The following is a 20,388-nucleotide window of genomic DNA, read 5'->3' on the forward strand; positions in this document are numbered from 1 at the left end:
TGAATTTCAATTTAGCCCAAGCGGCAGAGAACTGGACTAGTAATCCGTAGTCCCTGGTCCAACTCCTAGCGGAATCACTTCGGAAAATTGGCCTCAATAAAATCGTCGTCCACGTAGATTACTATGCACAATGATCTCCTTAACGTTGCTTTCACGTGCATGGCATTATTGAGTAAGACTGGAGGGGGAGGCCTTTCAGTGGAAGGGTAGTATGTCACAGTGGTGAACTGTTAGCCCGGTGTGTTACTGATCCACGACTTGGTGAGAGGTAATTTACCTTTGGCTCAATAAGTTGTTTAGATTGTGTTGTTTTGATATTTCTTCCCAAGGACCGTGAATATCTGTGCTGATTCGCGAAAGCCATGTCAGATTTATGACATGGTATTTAAGCGAAATTTGCATTAATAATCTAAATTATAAATAAACAATTCATTAGATAATTCGATAAGATGTCATACCAAAAGATCTATTGAGTATATCATTGTTTACCATAATAAAAAATGATTAAATACTGATAAGTTGCACAAATGCCTCAGCGACCTAACAATGTTCCTCGTAAGCGTACCATATTTGCGGTCTGTCTGAGGTAAGGTGAAGACGTTTTCTAGTACTCAAGACATCAAATATATCAGTATTGACTAGCTCTTAAATACACGTGGTCATTGATGGTCAAGTAGGACGGAGGGTCAGTGTGTCACTTATCTCGCGGTCGCTAGTAATGACCTGTCTATAGATGTATATAATGTATACGTCGGTTAGATTTCTTTACAGTTCATGTGACATATATCACTAATAAATGTTTACCGGCTGTTTGCTGAGTGATGTTTTTATGTCGCTTACGACATGTGGTTTAGAAAGCTCATCTTCACCGATTCCTTCTCTTTCCTCCACTATGTAGAGGTCCATGGTTTAGGAAGCTCACCTTCACCGATTCCGTCTCTTCCCTACACTATGTAGAGGCCCATGGTTTAAGAAGCTCACCTTCACCGATTCCGTCTCTTCCCTCCACTATGTAGAGGTCCATGGGTTAGGAAGCTCACCTTCCCAGATTCCGTCTCTTCCCTCCACTATGTATAGGTCCATGGTTTAGGAAGCTCACCTTCACCGATTTCGCCTCTTCCCTCCACTGTGTAGTGGTCCATGGCGCAAGAAGCTCACCCTCACAGATTCCGTCTCTTCCCTCCACTATGTATAGGTCCATGGTTTAGGAAGCTCACCTTCACAGATTCCGTCTCTTCCCTCCACTATGTAGAGGTCCATGGTTTAGGAAGCTCACCTTCACCGATTCCGCCTCTTCCCTCCACTGTGTAGTGGTCCATGGTCTAAGAAGCTCACCCTCACAGATTCCGTCTCTTCCCTCCACTATGTAGAGTTCCATGGTTTAGGAAGCTCACCTTCACAGATTCCGTCTCTTCCCTCCACTACGTAGAGGCCTATGGATAAGGAAGCTCACCTGCACCGATTCCGTCTCTTCCCTCCACTACGTAGAGGCCTATGGATAAGGAAGCTCACCTGCACCGATTCCGTCTCTTCCCTCCACTATGTAGAGTTCCATGGTCTAAGAAGCTCACCCTCACCGATTCCGTCTCTTCCCTCCACTATGTAGAGGCCTATGGATAAGGAAGCTCACCTGCACCGATTCCGTCTCTTCCCTCCACTATGTAGAGGTCCATGGTTTAGGAAGCTAACGTTCACCGATTCCGTCCCTTCCCTCCACTTTGTAGAGGTCCATGGTTTAGGAAGCTCACCTTCACCGATTCCGTCTCTTCCCTACACTATGTAGAGGTCCATGGTTTAGGAAGCTCACGTTCACCCATTCCGTCTTTTCCCTCCACTATGTAGAGGTCCATGGTTTAGGAAGCTAACGTTCACCGATTCCGTCTCTTCCCTCCACTTTGTAGAGGTCCATGGTTTAGGAAGCTCACCTTCACCGATTCCGTCCCTTCCCTCCACTTTGTAGAGGTCCATGGTCTTAGAAGCTCACCCTCACAGATTCCGTCTTTTCCCTCTACTATGTAGAGGTCCATTGTTTAGGAAGCTCACTTTCACCGATTCCGTCTCTTCCCTCCACTATGTAGAGGTCCATGGTTTAGGAAGCTCACCTTCACAGATTCCGTCTCTTCCCTCCACTATGTAGAGGTCCATGATTCAAGAAGCTCACTTTCACAGATTCCGTCTTTTCCCTCCACTATGTAGAGGTCCATGGTTTAGGAAGCTCACCTTCACCGATTCCGTCTTTTCCCTCCACTATGTAGAGGTCCATGGTTTAGGAAGCTCACCTTCACCGATTCCGTCTGTACCCTCCACTATGTAGAGGTCCATGATTCAAGAAGCTCACTTTCACAGATTCCGTCTCTTCCCTCCACTATGTAGAGGTCCACGGTTTAGGAAGCTCACCTTCACCGATTCCGTCTCTTCCCTCTTCTATGTAGTGGTCCATGGTTTAGGAAGCTCACCTTCACCGATTCCGTCTCTTCCCTCCACTATGTAAAGGCCTATAGATTAGGATGCTCACCTTCACCGATTCCGTCTCTTCCCTCCACTATGTAAAGGTCAATGATGTTTTGTTGTGTTAACGTCCTCTCGTTTCCAGTTGTTTTCGTACTAATTCAGAGTAAATAATATTATTGTTTGTTGACGATTCACATTTATCTAAATATGTATAAATATGATGCACTGTTGATATTGATGAAAACACGGCTACAAAGGGTGATATAGTAATGACAGAAAAAACACACGTACTAGAAAAAGAGAAAATTTGAACCCAAAACTGATACAGAAATAAAAGGAAAACAATTAGTGAATGAGACAAAAGAAAACCGTACTGAACCCTACAGAAAACCAGAGACGAGACCATAGAATAAGCATCGCGAATGTTAGTGTAAAACCTACAGAAAATCAGGGACGAAAACAAAGAAGAAACAGAGAATATTAATGCTTCACCTACAGAAAACAAGAGACGAAACATAGAGAATGTTAGTGCTAAACCTACAGAAAACCAGAGACGAAAGCACAGCGGAAACATAGAGAATGTTAGTGCTAAACCTACAGAAAACCAGAGATAAAAGCACAGCGGAAACATAGAGAATGTTAGTGATAAACCTACAGAAAATCAGGGGTGAAAACAAAGAGGAAACATAGATAATGTTGGTGGTAACCCTACAGAAAACCAGAGACGAAAGTTAGTTTTAAACCCACAGGAAACCCGATACAAAACCACCAAAGTATCATCATAGGTGTTAATGTTAAACCTACTTAATAGAGATGAGTTCACCAGGAGAACATCGTGACCATTACTGATGAACGTACAGTAACACTGCAAAGAATCTACTGGAGGCCGACCGGCCGTAATAGCGGAGTTAAAACTGTCAAAAGTTAGAAAAGAAACGAATATGAAGTCATATTACCAGTATTCACCTTTATTTAGGGACATTTATTAAACCAAAGCTAATGGCCATTCTCCTGACTTATTTAATCAAGTTTGGTGATTACCCATCACGACCACACATCAGCCGTTAGGTTATAAGTAAGTAGTGACACGTGCTGGTAAAACCCCACTTGATATATAACGCCTCATTATCACACCAATAAGGACGCCTACGTATGATAAACAACCAAGCCTGGGCTACAGTTATGATATCTCCTATATATCATAATGGTGAGTGAGACATCGGACAATTAAATAATTAACAATGGCACGCACTTTATTATTTTTATGTAAAATCATGTTCACTTTTTACTGAAATACCAAAATGGCTGTAAGAACGGTTTATTACGTACACAATAGTTTTATTATCGTGTAGTCATATAAGGTATTCCTTTGTATTGTTTGTGCCATTGTCAAAACTTTATAAAATAGTTAACATTGTGAACTTAAACCAGGTTTAACACCCACTCTCAGTCTCTTATGTATATAATGCTCACACTGAATTGTTTCCGTGAGTGTGTTTTATTAAGAAAACTCCACTGTATATAGCATTATTAAATCTCTTTGTTCAATATATCTGAATAAATTATCCAGATATATATGAAATTACATGCAGTCGTATTGATTTATCTCGCTTATACCTTCGATCACACATATTCGATCGTTGTGTAATTTATGATCCATGTGTGGGTTTTGTTGGTCGGATATCGCGCACTCAACAAGTCCGCCGTGGTTCGATTCCCCGATCAGAAGTGAAAAGGTACCTGCCCAACCAAGTAGGTTTTCTTCTCTCTTTGTCTGTTACGTAGAGAGTGAAAGTTCAGTGCGGGAGTGTGGACGAGTGAATGTATGCATTATGCATATTAACTTGCCAATGTTCAATCATTCATCGTATATAATTCAGTATAGTAATTCTTAAACTCCCATCTTGAAATTGTGTTGACATTATTATTGTAATACACATACCGGAAGGGCTTTGTATGAGTTGTTTATCTTGTGCACAATCCCGTTGCTATTTTAAGGCAATAAAATATGTTTAAATGAAAAAAACATGGTCATATGACAAACTCAGCCATTCAGGTCAAATGCAATCATTTAATATTATTGTTTTTTTATGACATACGATAATGGTCATACGGCATCTTATTCTAGTTTGATCATATGCATATTTACATAGTAAAAACAATTATAACGCATTTATTGTCATACTTTATTTATTAGTTAAACAATAAACAATAACACAAACGTAAGGACTACATATGTGAAACAATAAATTAGCAAGATCGAGAACAGGGTATTTGAGACAAAGTGTAAGTATTAGAAGACTCGTGGATTGTTACTTTATACTCAGACAATTTGAAAAATATGATAAGATACATTGTAGAATAGCTTAAACCTCTGGTTAAACACTTTGACAACACTACGTATATTGGTAGCATTATCAATAACAAATAACTGAAATCGTGAAAACTATTGTTTTAAATCTTATGAAGATTGAAAAAAACAAGTTTAATAAAAATGACAATAAAAGATATTAAAAAGAGTTTCAACATCATTTGTTCAAATTTGCTTTTAATACGATATTTTCGAAATGTAGTGTAATTTTGGTGGTATTAAATTAACTTCCATTACAAAATGGAGTTATAAGTGAAATATTCAAAATGTCAATATTAGGGATGTTGGGCCACAATGCTTGCAAAAGGAAGCCATGTGTATCAAAGCACAAACGTCATAAATATAATTATAAATACTGACGTGATATGTTTAGGTAAGCAATGTCTAAACATCGACGCACTATGAATCGGTAATCACTCTCTAACCGTTGACGTACTATGAATAAGTAAGCACTATCTAACCGTTGACGTACTATGAATAAGTAAGCACTATCTAAACATTGACTTACTAATGCATTGGTAAGCACGGTCTTAACATTGATGATGTGATATGCATGAGTAAGCACTGTCTTAATATTGACGTACTATGAATTGGTAAGCACTGTTTAAACATTGACGTACTATAATTGGTAAGCACTGTTTAAACATTGACGTACTATAATTGGTTAGCACTGTTTAAACATTGACGTACTATAATTGGTTAGCACTGTGTAAACATTGACGTACGATAATTGGTTAGCACTGTGGAAACATTAACGTGTTAAAATTGGTTAGCACTTTGTAAACATTGACGTACTATAATTGGTTAGCACTTTGTAAACATTGACGTACTATAATTGGTTAGCACTTTGTGAAAATTGATGATGTGATATGCATAAGCAAGCACTGTCTAACCATTGACCTTACATGTACAGGTTAGTACTGCCAAAGTTGCATGTAAACATATGCAGTACTACGTTAACTTAAAGTGAGGACAAACATTATACAACAACACGATACGATTATGTACATAACCTACAAATGTCATATTCGTATATTATCGATGAACATAAAAACTGACTAATAAATTAAACAATTGCGGATTTATCACTAGATTAATTTACAGAGACCAAATGAATTGTTCGATGATCAAGTCTTTGGACACACACGCATCATTTAAGATAAATATTTTCCTCATTTCAGCATGTCCACATTATTTTTTTCCAAATACACAAAGTCAAAGAAATTACGTTTCGACGTGTTAATCAACCTTAAATTATCGAGAATACATACATACATCCTTCACATACACGTCTATTTCACTTAGGTAAGCGTGTGACATTTAACAAACATGACGATAATAAGATTTGTGGCTGTTGATCGACGAAGACAAAGCTTCTGAAAGACATTGGTAAATTCAACATATAAATACGATGTAACCATGGTTACGGTCTTGTGTGATAAATATACACCGAATCCATGGTATACATCTAAATAGCAAACACATATACATTCATTCGTGTTCAAGGAAATTATTGATTTGATTTATTTCCCAATATACTGGCTATTTCAAAAGAGAAATAGATACACGGATTTTCGATTTCATACACAAATCTGCATGATTCTGTTTGAACAATTGTTCCTAGTTTAAAAAATTGCTATATTCGAAATCAGCGAAAGATGGCTGCATAGGAAGTTTCAAAATTATTTTTTCTTTACATTGTTTTATTCTCTTTTGTTTTCGAGCGAAACAAACATCATTCTCTTTCATTCGCACACGTCCCCTATAATGGCACCATAAATTCTGAAAGCACTTTTGGATTTTCGGGTCATTTTCATTCCATTGTCAGAATTTCTCCTTGAGGGAGATAACACATTGTCAATATGGAATAAACGTTTAACTTATATCATGTTAATTATGATGTCTTTTTTCATCAAGTAACTGTCATAACACAAACACAAGAGACCATTCATAATGCCGCGCTAGAGCGCCGACGACACTACATTTTCCCCCGTCGAGTCCTGTACTGTAAGATTATTGTGTTTTTGTCTATTTGTTTCATTTTCGATCACTATTTGGTCTTCTCCAATATGAAAGTTTGCATTGCTGTTTTTCGGGATTTCCTTATTGTTATTCGAATTGCTGTCTTTTTCAACAACTTCATTCTCGTCCTTTTCCTCGAAGACCGGGTTCGATCTATTCAGCTCGCCAAAGTCGAAACCTTTGTTTGTAACTCCAATGTCTGGCAGTGAAAAATGACGTCTCATCTGTGGAAATAGAATTGGCAGTTTATATTGAGAAATCGTGATATGACAAATTGTACATGACTCATTAACGAGGCTGACATATTTAACTACATTGTCACTCATTTTTCAAATCTAACTAGGTATGTACTTAAAATCTTGCTATTGAAGTAGCCATGCACACATCTAAGTGTTGAGAAGAGTGGCATTACATTTCTCTAGGACGTTCTGACATACAAGGTATACTTGTCTATCAAGTCACCTTTCCTCCAACTTATAGGTATCTGAACACAGGAAAGTGTTTCCATATCAAAAATGGGAGAACCGTTCTCAGAGGGAGAACGACTCTCAAAGAACTGGGTGAGTGACGGAGAGACTGGTATGGTAGTTGCTCGATGCACGAAGGTTCGACTGTGACTTACATTCTTTTGATACTGATGAAAGTTTGTTAATGACGATGATTTCTGTTCCTTCAGTGTTGTAGCGTCAGTCTGCTCGTCTCCGCACTGGCTGTCAATCATGAAGAAAGTGGCTAGACACTTTGGACTAAAGTAATCAATAAGCATGATTCCTAGCCCGACCAACGTAGTTATAACACCTGTGAGATAAGATGAATAACAAATGTCATTTGTAAATGTGAACGACGCCATGAGCATAATGAAATAATATTTGCAGTGATCTGAAATCGGAATAATTTGTCCATTGATCATAAAACAGTACCATTTATATTCGAACATGGGAAAAGTGGTCATATAATCCATATTTAGTAGCATAGTTCAGCATATGTTTCATGATCTCACCATATAGACTTTTCAGTCTTCATGACTTTTGTTATAGTTTGTGTTACTCTGGGCATGCAGTCATGGAAACAAAATCTCAATTTTAGACACAGAAAAAAAAAAACTTTTCCAAAAGATTATTGTCTATGAGCCATTATTTAATAATCATAAAAATCAAGATAAATTGAAAACAAAATATATGCACGCTAAAGGTTTATGGAGTTACTATGCGAATTCTGGTAATGTTAAACAATCAATTTACAAATACATGTACAGTATTCTAATGATAAACGTTGTCAACATGGTTTTACTGTTACAGTATCACAACTATAAATTCTGGCGATATCTTTTGTCAATCTCCTTAATTGTTTAACGGTTGAAAAGTAAATGCACTTACCCACGGTAAAAACAGCCCAGAAACAGATGCCATATTTGATAGCAAAATCACTATCCGAGCAAAGCATGCGCATGTCTCTTGTTGGCTGCAGTACGTGGTATGAAATATTTGACAAAATCATACATATTCCCGTCAGAGTATACAATGCTGCTCCGTAGAAAACCACACTGCATAGCATTATATTTGCTAAAAACCAAAATGAAAAGGAGGTCCTGCGAAAGAAGAAAAAAAAAGAAATTATGAATAAAATTAAACGAAAATATGCTCCTATTGACGAAAAGAAAATTCCCAAAATTAATTAATCGGAGTAATAATACATTACAATATAACAATCTAGTAGCAAATATACGGATCGATTTTTATAGTGAAATGATTATGTAATTAGGAATTTATTGAGTTACAAAATTGCTTTTCAGATAGAGAATCCTCTTACCATAAAAGGATATACGCGATATAACCTGCCATGGTGAAGCCCCGCCCCCATCGCAATCCTCCTTGATCAGTGGTCAAATATTCTACTACAGCAATTACTGGATCTGGCAGGCCTCTCAGCAAACAAGCCTTTAGCTCCCTACTAGGAACCGCCACTGAAGAATAGAAACATACATGTTTATTTGTTTAAAATATTATCTGATTTATATCATTTTGTCATGACCAAAAGTTATTAGTATTATCGATTGCATTTTATAGTTTGTTTATAGAAACGTTTATTGTATATATATAGACCGACGAACTTTGATAAAGAAAACATCAACGCGTAATTAAATATTTCAGTAACACTTCTTTTTGCATGAGTAGTATATTATTTCAGTTTTATAATTAAGTTGTACCATTCTGACTCCCGCAGCGTTAAGGACCTAGTTGTAACATTAATTGGCAGATTGTATCAGTCTAAAATCATCCAGTAATAGGAATTGGTTCAAAGAAATTGGTTAATGCGATAATGTATAGTGTACTCCTCAGACATTAAACAACAAATAAAAACAAATATGACCAATTGACATTCATATATAATTGATTAAACAACTGGTTAAAGATTTTAAAATGTCACAAAAATGATATCATCTCACACATGTATAAAAAACCTCTTAATTAAAGTGGAATTTAGCAAGATTTGAAATTAAGATTTAGTTTGCAAAAGAAAAGTTTAAAATATCTTTCAAATATGTTGCAGGAGAAAATGTTCAAATATGTGTTCCATTCTAATATCACACAAAAGCAATGGAGTGAGCGATGATGTTATGATTAATGTCTTATCATATATAGCAGCACTTTTTTTTTTTTTTATAAAATTGCTCCTAAATAGGTTCAGAAATTAACAGGACGATTCAAAGCAAGTTATTTAGGTAACTGACATAAATTATTACATAATATTTTATAGAGTATATAACTTGTGTATTAAACTTTTCGTATATACCTTTATGTATATAGATTATTATACAGACACTGGCCTATCCCTGTCCCTTTTCTAATTAGACATAATGAAATATACATGGCGTAAAGAGTCTAGTATGATTCATCGTTGTCATGAAAACTGTCAGATTGAACGCAAACTTGGCGCCATTAACAGAAAGTATAGACGAGTAAATACTGATTCTGTCATTATTCAATGTTATTCTGAGAATGTTTAACCCGGTTACACTGCTGACAAAGGTGGATGCTTAGTTTGAAAATAGAAAATTCGGCAAATACTTTGTCAATGTGTAGCCATAACTGAAGTGCTTTATCATATGCATGTTTATGTGACGTATGATGTCTATAAATAAAAACACATTTCAAATGCATATTTTGTTTGATAATGTGATAAATGCTATTTACAAAAAGTAACACGTATCAAATATACATTTTGATTTATAAATGGGTATATCATTAGCATCTAACCCTTGATAATTACATGTCGAAGACTTTGTTGCATTGATACCGTACTGTCCCATGTACACCTGTCATATACTCCTATTGCATCTAGTATTCGTACTGTCTTGATAATGGAGCATGTCGCTTAGAGATTTCGGCAGATACTATGTCTGTATTGTAAGATATCCCACACATGCCTTATTCATACTAATGATATATATATATATGTATTTATGGTTATGACCGTTGATTAAATCACCACCGATGTCAGTCAGTTCATTCTAACACTAAGAGTTATCTATTCACTAACATTAACTTTTGTTGTTACGACACATTGACCCCCGAAGTCTATTTAAGGAACTGTTAATTATACCAGTGACATGCACATCATTTTGACAAGTCATTAAACATATAAAAAGAGGTTCGTCACCAAGATAGACTTTGCAGTAAAACGTTTCCTCATTGTACGGATATTATTAGTTAATTATACATAATCTGCAAGTCCAATAGGTTAATGTGTGTTAGTGGCATTATTGCACTGTGAACTACATTTAGCTGTGACCTTCACATTTATCTATGAGCTCAAAATGTTTGCTTGATCGTCAGGTGTATATTTCGATACTTCGTCCTTACGTATGTTTTTGCAATTTTACAATAACAATTTTACAATAACTGATGTACAAACCTCCATCTAATGCTATTTCTTCGTTGTATGCTACCTCACCACCACCAGATTCAAAGTGTCCTGCAATTAAAATCCCAAACACAAAATTATTTATCATGTGATTATAAAGTTAAAATAATTCGTATTCACATGTTTTGCATTGTAGCTTATCAATGAAAATATTCATACAAACATTCTTTGAAAGTCTGTTTTTAAAGATATAGAAACACCACAGTGACCAATAGTTTTATTTGTATTAAACATGTTTGCAGATCCGACGGATTTGACTCAAACAGTTATCCTTATCATTTTGCTCAGTCAAATTGAAAAAATAAATTAAAATTAAAATCCTGAATGTAATGTTCAGTCAAATTATAATCCTTAATACCATGTTTTGTCAAATTATATTCCACGTTATGTATAGGTGAACTGTGCTGTCAACATTACACATTATGGACAATTAACATTTTTCATTACACTAAACAGAACCTTGGTCATATATATCACTACGGTCCCATCTATCTACTTGTCGTGTAACAGAAAGGTCTACAGAAGGGGCTACAGAAGGGGCTACAGTGACAAGGCCAATCCAGCAACGCTCACCATAGCTGTACAACTTGACCATTGGCCTTTTTTCATGTACGTATATACATAGCGTGTATGTTGCATATACTTTTCAGTATTTCGATATCTGAACATTTCTATATGCATTTGCACTGGAAATGCACTAATTCTTCAGAACCTGTCTGTATGGTTTAAATACTTGAACAAATGCTCAGACCTCTGGGACAATGACATTAAGAGCAATATTCTATTACGAATGTCTGACATATTTATCAAAAGAACATGTCAACGATGATCGATTCGTTTGATCGTTCCATGCAAATGCATGCCCTTTTATCATCGTTACCACATAGCTGTCAGTCCCATGCATGCATGAATAAAATCCTTATGACTTACCCGTCAGAGTAATGTTGACCTTTGTAAGTCCGATGATGACCCCGACCTCGCCGTGAATCTTGGCTCCAGACCTGTATATGTAAGGAGCCCTGACCTTGCTGCTACCCTCCATCCAACAATATCCAAATATGGACACTGCAACAGCAGAGAGTTTAAACATGAATAGGATTCAATAATATCATGTGTTCACTACCAGATTGACAAGTCCAGACACAGGACTATATGTGTAATGAATAGGATAGACTCATTGACCGAAACTGATTATCTGCAAAAATAACTTATACAGTTTTATCAGTTACGTCATAGCTCCTCCTGAATATGATATATTTTCTTTGAACAAAATTGCTTTGTCATACTATGCCCAAAGGAAAGTGCCCCTTTAATTATGTGACGGAGTTGAAATCATTTAATGGTTGATACTAAGCCTATTGCAACGAGTTAAAAATAATGCTGCATACTTCAAGCAGCATTTGACTATCATTGTTCACTTGCGTTACAATTTTAATTGGTTTGACATTTGATTGAAAAATTGATATAAAATTGTTTCCCTTGCTATCAAGATCTGCTAATGTGTAAATGATCATTTTTTTATTTTCCCCATCTGTATAAATAGTTTAAGCAAAGTTGGCCTAGTTTGGAAATATCTTATTATTGCCACGAAGAAGGAGTATGAGTTAATGTTTTTAAATGTACACAGGTGTTATTAATTACTGTAATACAAATGATAATATGTTCACCCACCGCGCTGAAGATTCACGATAAAATGTATTAAAGTATACAGTTTTTCATTTCCAGTGCAATGAGTAAACTAAAAGATTTTCATTCGTTGCATCGTGTAAGTGGCTCAGTTTGGTAGGTGTACGTTTAGAAATGAAATCTGATAATAAAACTAACGTTCATTGACATGAACGAAAAAGGAAAAAAATGTCAGTGAATGAACATGTTAACATCACAAAAATGATATCAAACCACGATGTTTACACCTTGTACTCTTGTATCTTACGTATCACAACAGATATTCCAGTCTGACATATGTCAACCTATAAAACCACTCCTTTCATCTAAATCTAATTTCTTATGGTGTCAAAAGTGTTAATAACAGTAATAATTAGGGAAAAGAAAACACTTACAATATTCAATTGACAAGACAAAGTCGTGTCATATAGTTATGCTCGTTGACGTCATTTAATAAAAACTTAATAGATGATACACGTTTTGTGTAACTGCCATTTGCTCTCTAGATGTCGTTTGATTATATATAACTTGTATTACAGGAAGTGTAAGCTGCCATTACAAGCTAAGTTTTGTCAGACCGAACTCCTCCACAATGTCGAACAAATGTATCGTGATCTTAGAAAAGCTCGGGGTCTACAACGGTCAATGTGCGACCTCGTTCGGCCTATATTTTGTTACGTCAGAGTTGTCTAAAGCACAGTGGTACTTCTGAAGTGACAGGGATATGACCTGATCAGTTCAATGTTTTAAAAAAATCATAAAATATTAGAAAATGCATGATAAACTTTATTTTGTAAGCATTATTTTGCATTTGGTGTTTTTATGGTTTAAATCGTATTAAATTGTAGATCCAGCTTCTGATACTAATAAAAATATGCCTTATTTGGAACGAAGATTAATTTAGCTTATGAATATAATTATAGGGTTCGACATTAACAGCAGCCTTGCAGCTCGAAATTACTGGAAATCTGGCCGGACAACATAACAGTTGGAAACCAGTGCTGTTCTTAAGCAAGTTTTGCAAATGTCAACGACGGCAAATATGAGAGCCTCTTTATTTCAGTTAACACTGACAGTTGCTTTCCTACTATAGTAAACACTGACAGTAGCTTTCCTACTTTAGTAAACACTGACAGTTGCTTTCCGAATATAGTACACACTGACAGTAGCTTTCCTACTATAGTAAACACTGACAGTAGCTTTCCTACTATAGTAAACACTGACAGTAGCTTTCCTACTATAGTAAACACTAACGGTAGCTTTCCTACTTTAGTAAACACTGACAGTAGCTTTCCTACTTTAGTAAACACTGACAGTAGCTTTCCTACTATATTAAACACCGACAGTAGCTTTCCTACTATAGTACACACTGACAGTAGCTTTCCTACTTTGTTACACACTGACAGTAGCTTTCCTACGTTAGTACACACTGACAGTAGCTTTCCTACTTTAGTAAACACTGACAGTTGCTTTCCTACTATAGTACACACTGACAGTAGCTTTCCTCCTATAGTACACACTGACAGTAGCTTTCCTACTTTAGTACAAACTGACAGTAGCTTTCCTACTTTAGTACACACCGACAGTAGCTTTCCTACTTTGTTACACACTGACAGTAGCTTTCCTACTTTAGTAAACACTGACAGTAGCTTTCCTACTATGGTAAACACTGACAGTAGCTTTCCTACTTTAGTACAAACTGACAGTAGCTTTCCTACTTTAGTACACACCGACAGTAGCTTTCCTACTTTGTTACACACTGACAGTATCTTTCCTACGTTAGTACACACTGACAGTAGCTTTCCTACTTTGTTACACACTGACAGTATCTTTCCTACGTTAGTACACACTGACAGTAGCTTTCCTACTTTGTTACACACTGACAGTATCTTTCCTACGTTAGTACACACTGACAGTAGCTTTCCTACTTTAGTAAACACTGACAGTAGCTTTCTTACTATAGTAAACACTGACAGTAGCTTTCCTACTATGGTAAACACTGACAGTAGCTTTCCTACTTTAGTAAACACTGACAGTAGCTTTCTTACTATAGTAAACACTGACAGTAGCTTTCCTACGTTAGTAAACACTGACAGTAGCTTTCCTACTATGGTAAACACTGACAGTAGCTTTCCTACTTTAGTAAACACTGACAGTTGCTTTCCTACTATAGTCCACACTGACAGTAGCTTTCCTACTATAGTAAACACTAACGGTAGCTTTCCTACTTTAGTAAACACTGACAGTAGCTTTCCTACGTTAGTAAACACTGACAGTAGCTTTCCTACTATGGTAAACACTGACAGTAGCTTTCCTACTTTAGTACAAACTGACAGTAGCTTTCCTACTTTAGTACACACCGACAGTAGCTTTCCTACTTTGTTACACACTGACAGTATCTTTCCTACGTTAGTACACACTGACAGTAGCTTTCCTACTTTGTTACACACTGACAGTAGCTTTCCTACTTTAGTAAACACTGACAGTTGCTTTCCTACTATAGTCCACACTGACAGTAGCTTTCCTACTATAGTAAACACCGACAGTAGCTTTCCTACTATATTAAACACTGACAGTAGCTTTCCTACTTTAGTACAAACTGACAGTAGCTTTCCTACTTTAGTACACACCGACAGTAGCTTTCCTACTTTGTTACACACTGACAGTATCTTTCCTACGTTAGTACACACTGACAGTAGCTTTCCTACTTTAGTAAACACGGACAGTAGCTTTCCTACTACAGTAAACACTGACAGTAGCTTTCCTACTATAGGAAACACTGACAGTAGCTTTCCTACTATAGTAACCACTGACAGTAGCTTTCCTACTATAGTAAACACTAACGGTAGCTTTCCTACTATAGTACACACTGACAGTAGCTTTACTACTATAGTAAACACTAACGGTAGCTTTCCTACTATAGTACACACTGACAGTAGCTTTCCTACTTTAGTAAACACTGACAGTAGCTTTCCTACTATGGAGACCCGATAATAACGTAAGTATCACTTAAGTCTTGCGTAAAACACAGATAGAAATCGTGATTTTAGCTTGGCTATTCACGTAGACACATAACCGGCACATGCTCACCTGTTAAACCTTTATTATGGTCATATTGCATTATATTATTTTGTTTATATGTGTTGCCTTACGGTAATAGGACTTTAGACAGTGAGTTTTGGTTACGTTCAGGTGTGTGTGTTTTAGCCAAACCCAAAACCAATGCTAATGTTTACTGCTACATTTATTGACCTTGATAAACTTAATGTTTGTGAAACTGTTGTAAATACATCGCTGTATAAGACCGGGATAGAATAAAAATCAAACACACTGAGGAATTCGGATTAATGCTTGACAACTTTTAAGTGATTAAATCATGTTCCTTTTGGAAAATGTTTAAGTATTTATTTATATTAAGTATTGTAAAACGATTGAGTTTAGTTTGATTACTTTAGTGTGTAGCCCTGAAGTACCTCTAACATTAAATTGCACAAACTTCAATCATGTAATCATTTTTACATGTAAATAATCAAAAAAAAATATATAACAGTCATGGGTAGTTTTGCATTTTGGATTTAAGTTTTTTGTCGGAAATACTCCATATACTACCGTTTTGCTGACGGTGTAACGATCGATGTCTATGTCGAGGCCCTATAGTTGTGGTTTTGACATGAAGATATCAATTGATCAACTAATACAGACCATATGCTCGAACAAGCGTCACATAAATCACAGACATGTCCTTATCATCGCCCACCATTGTCTGTATGTGCAAGCGTGTGCATTGTTTCATGATCTTTTATGGCAATATATTGTACCGTTTGAATTGTAGTATCAAAATGTAGCTAGTTTTATAATAAGAAGCATAACGATAAATTGACAGCAGTAACACTTGAATAAAAATAAAGGACAGCTTTGCTGCATTTTTGATGAAATAGAGTAAGTATTATATGTAATTAAGTTCCAAATCATGACTTTCGACTGCCAGCTTATTTCTATGCAAGTTAACTCGGATATATCGTTTATCTGGAAATGATGATGTTTCCCTCCCCTTGACAATTATTTCAATTCATGTCAACTCGGAAAATCCAATTCTACGTTCAGCTGAGGATGATAGTTCCTTTCCTGATAGTTTACGTCTATGTAAAGTAACTCGGATAAGTATAATACTACTTCAACCTGGCTAAGTCTATTTAATATTAAGTCTCAATTAAGTCAATGAAATGATAAATTGACATCATTTGAATTTCATTCTGTTATATCGCAAATTATGATTTAAGTCATTTCGATTCATTAGCAAATACTTCACACTTTCGAAAACTTTTTACCGATGTACATGTGTTTTTCTAAGACATTTTATTCAAAGATTTGTATATGCATACACATTTGGCAATTTCGTACTTTGATATTTACCCTTTTTCATTTCACAAGTCACACACTTTCCGTTTTATGTTGCAACAAAAGGAACAGATTTCTTACATTTTTTATGTTATTTAGGAAAAATACCTTTTGATTCTCCAGTCAATCTTGGTAATCAGAACTCAATATTGCTAAAGTTTTGCCATGTTCTAGGTGAAAATGAAGTAACGCGTTTGAATAATGATCATTTAACAAGACATTGTTTTGAATTTTAATCATTGTTTATCTTTGCTATTGATATTGATGACCAATAAAATGTCCTACATAAACTGGAAAACGACTTCCTAAATTAATAGTATCACGTTTTCACCGTGGAGAGGACATTTTTCAAATTATAAGTTACTATACAGAATGATGCAATCATTAATATCATTAGACCATGTATTAAATAGATGAAACGACACAATCATTAACAAGACGTGATCATGTCTTTATATAGACTGTAAGACGCCATCTTTAACAAGGAGAGATCATGTATTGCAAACGTATAATAGGATTGTAATTTTTTAAACATGTATATTTATTTCATTTTTATTTGTTGCACATACAACTTCAGTATTGCAACAACGGGGTCATGCTGTAAGCAGCTGACATTATTGCGCGGAAGATTATATTACGGAAGAAAACATGCCTGACGGTCATTTGTACAGTTTTATTTGAGGATATATTTCCTGTAGTGTTTTTTAAAACGATTTCAAGGAGAAATGTGAAAATGCACGGACAATGCTTCTGTCAATAATTAAGTTCCGTAGAAAAAGAAAAAAAGAATATCAATATTACTTCAGTGTTAATCACTAGCAGTTAATATGGGCTAATTGGGATGTAGTTGATTGAGAATTATAAAGTTTTACTCACGTATGATGGTAGAGCCCACGGCCAGACTGTATAACACTCGCAGGAGAGTGTACCAACGCTGTTATAGAAAATACAAACAGCATTATAACAGTGGAGTATTACATGTCTCAACTTAAAATAGTCTTAGAATAACAAAAAGAGGAAAAATAAAAAGAACGATTCTTGTTTTGTGAATGAGAAGTTACTATTTGTTAATTGAAAGCTTTATATAATATAATTCGAATAATCGAGAAAATACATTTCTCAATAAATATAAGTGATGTACAAAATCGATGAGTTTTTTAGCCGTTATATATGATGTTAAAACTTACTTCTTTTCCTCGAATTCCAGCAGCAGCAATCAGGGTTGCCAAAGATATGAGTGCGCATGCGTATATGACCGCAGCAAGGGACACATCCATGGTAACTGCCGTTCTTTTCTCTCCATAATTTGTGAAGCCATATTCTCCCCGAAAAGCTTGAAACCAGGACATTCTGATAAAAGAAGAATGAAATTTGTGATATTGATGCAAACGTTATCATTATCAGCATCACACATCCGTCATTGATATGAAGACAAGTGTTTCCGTTGATCATAGGGTTTCGGTTAGACATGTTATAAAATAATCCACAGCGAAATATAAGTAATCGAAATAAAATATAACAAAAGGGAAAATCATGATGACTTTTAAACGGAAGTTCTCATTTATATAAGCGGATTTTGAAACTTAAACTAACTCGAGTATGTCGTTGGCGAAGGTTGTACGGATAAAACTCACCCCCAAGACTCTATATTACTATGCATGATGTATCGACGACCGATACATCATGTTCAGGTTTAATGATATTTCATCTGAGAACAACTGATAGATTAAATTCATGAACGAGTTAAATCATTAAAATGTCACCATAAACGATGTTATGTAAAGTTTCATTTAAAACACGGTAACAAAAATACAATGTTCTAAAAATGAAAATCGTCATTATCACATTATCACATGTTTTACGAATGCAATTATTTGGTTATTCCCATCTACTTGAAATCGTTGTTTGTATAAAATGGACTAGTTCCATAGGCTCTCTGAATAATTCATTTTTTAGACAATATTTACCTATAAAATACAACATAATAAAATCACCTTTCAATCGAAGTCTTCTCTTAATTCTAATTCGTATAATATCCTTAGCTCCGGTATTTTTCTTTAGTTTCGTATTTTTCCTTAATTCCTGTATTTTCTTTGAAGCGGTGATGCCACTTTCATTATATGTTTTAATTCAAAATGAGGTGTACATAAAAGTATCGTATATATATAGCCATGGAGTATCAGCCTATGTCAAACCTATTTTCCGGGAACAGCTTCGTTCCGTGTTGAAAGGTGCGTTCAACGACCCTATATATTTTTACCTGTAGGTGTGTTCAATGTGATGTGTATCTTCCTGTTGGGTAGTTACAAATCTGATAAATATATCTAAACAAGAGGATGTCAGGTACTATGATAAAGACATCTTTGTTTCCGGTGGATTACCTGAGCGCGCGAATGCTATTGATTTAACTTATCTCTACCTGTCAAAATATACATATCATTAAACTTCATAGAGGCATCTGGACTATATCTGTAAAGCTCAATGCTATCAACAGGATTTGAGTTTTAACAACCTAAATACTTCACTTGACACAATCTATCAGTACAGAAAAGTGTTTTGTTATAAAATTTCGACTAAAATATCAACATCTCTTATTTGTTTTCTAAACACAAACATAGTAATGAGAAAAGGAGAAGTGCAGGATGTTTAAAACGCAGTTCTAAAATTATCAAATATCTAAATCGGGGGGTCAATAATCGATGAATTTCCATCTAGTTACATTATTTGATGAAAGCAAAACGAAATGTTATGAAGTGGTTACTTATATATAAATATTTTTTGTTATTTGTGTGTTTTTAGGTCATATCCTTAAAAAGATGTGAAAATGTTTTTTTTTCATATCAACCAAATGCATTAATTTTTATTTTATCTTTCATGGTATTTTTCACCCGGTTAGACAGAGCGGCAGTGACGTAGATATTGACACCATGCATACTCATGTATGACTTATGTAAATACAGGTCGAGATTGACGTAAGGTATTGGATTATAGCTATATTTGTTTATATTTTATCTTCACGACATGCTGTGAATTATTCACTTCAAAATCTCTCATGTTTTAAAAATCAACCTCCACCTTACCCTTCCCCCTGTCACTCTATACGAAATAAGTGAGAAATTGAATAGAGTACTTTTAGTTTTATATGGAAACGATTTATTAATAAAGGTTATGTCCACGATGTGATTACTACCGTCACTGTACCCAAATCGGGACACGTTTGAGATAAATATCAATGTTCTCAAAATGTTTGTTCATTTTTCATGATTAGATACTATCCACTTTTCATTACTATTACAAGTTGATATTTCAGGCGCGTGGTTCTATAAATAAAACGCGAAATGCCATTAGGGTAACGTAGGCCTTTAAACCGGCGTAACTGTACCCTGAAAGGGACACTTCGGTATTTTGGCTAATATTTGGGATAAAACTATCAATATCAGCAGAAAAGAAGACATATTTAAAATATTTTAGAGTCAAACAGAGTTATAATTAAATTTCTTCTCCATTCTTGCATTAGTTTTGATAAATTAGACTTTTGAAATTGATATCCAACAAGT

The 20,388-nt window shown here is 35.3% G+C and overlaps 1 protein-coding gene across 1 annotated transcript; it reads right to left on the reverse strand.

The window, feature by feature from the left end:
• Nucleotides 1-4,606: 4,606 nt before the first annotated feature.
• Nucleotides 4,607-19,120, reverse strand: LOC110456245 (dual oxidase maturation factor 1-like). The gene is made up of 9 exons (XM_021506853.1): nt 19,092-19,120; nt 18,019-18,181; nt 17,708-17,765; nt 11,699-11,833; nt 10,760-10,819; nt 8,654-8,807; nt 8,221-8,432; nt 7,467-7,642; nt 4,607-7,068 (listed from the first exon to the last, which is right to left on the reverse strand). The coding sequence occupies exons 2-9, from the start codon at nt 18,178-18,180 to the stop codon at nt 6,784-6,786; spliced, it is 1,242 nt and encodes a 413-aa protein (XP_021362528.1). The 5' UTR covers nt 18,181; nt 19,092-19,120; the 3' UTR covers nt 4,607-6,783.
• Between the last annotated feature and the right edge of the window lie 1,268 nt (nt 19,121-20,388).

The sequence above is a fragment of the Mizuhopecten yessoensis genome, unplaced genomic scaffold, assembly GCF_002113885.1.
Source record: "Mizuhopecten yessoensis strain PY_sf001 unplaced genomic scaffold, ASM211388v2 scaffold8573, whole genome shotgun sequence".
NCBI classification, from domain to species: domain Eukaryota; kingdom Metazoa; phylum Mollusca; class Bivalvia; order Pectinida; family Pectinidae; genus Mizuhopecten; species Mizuhopecten yessoensis.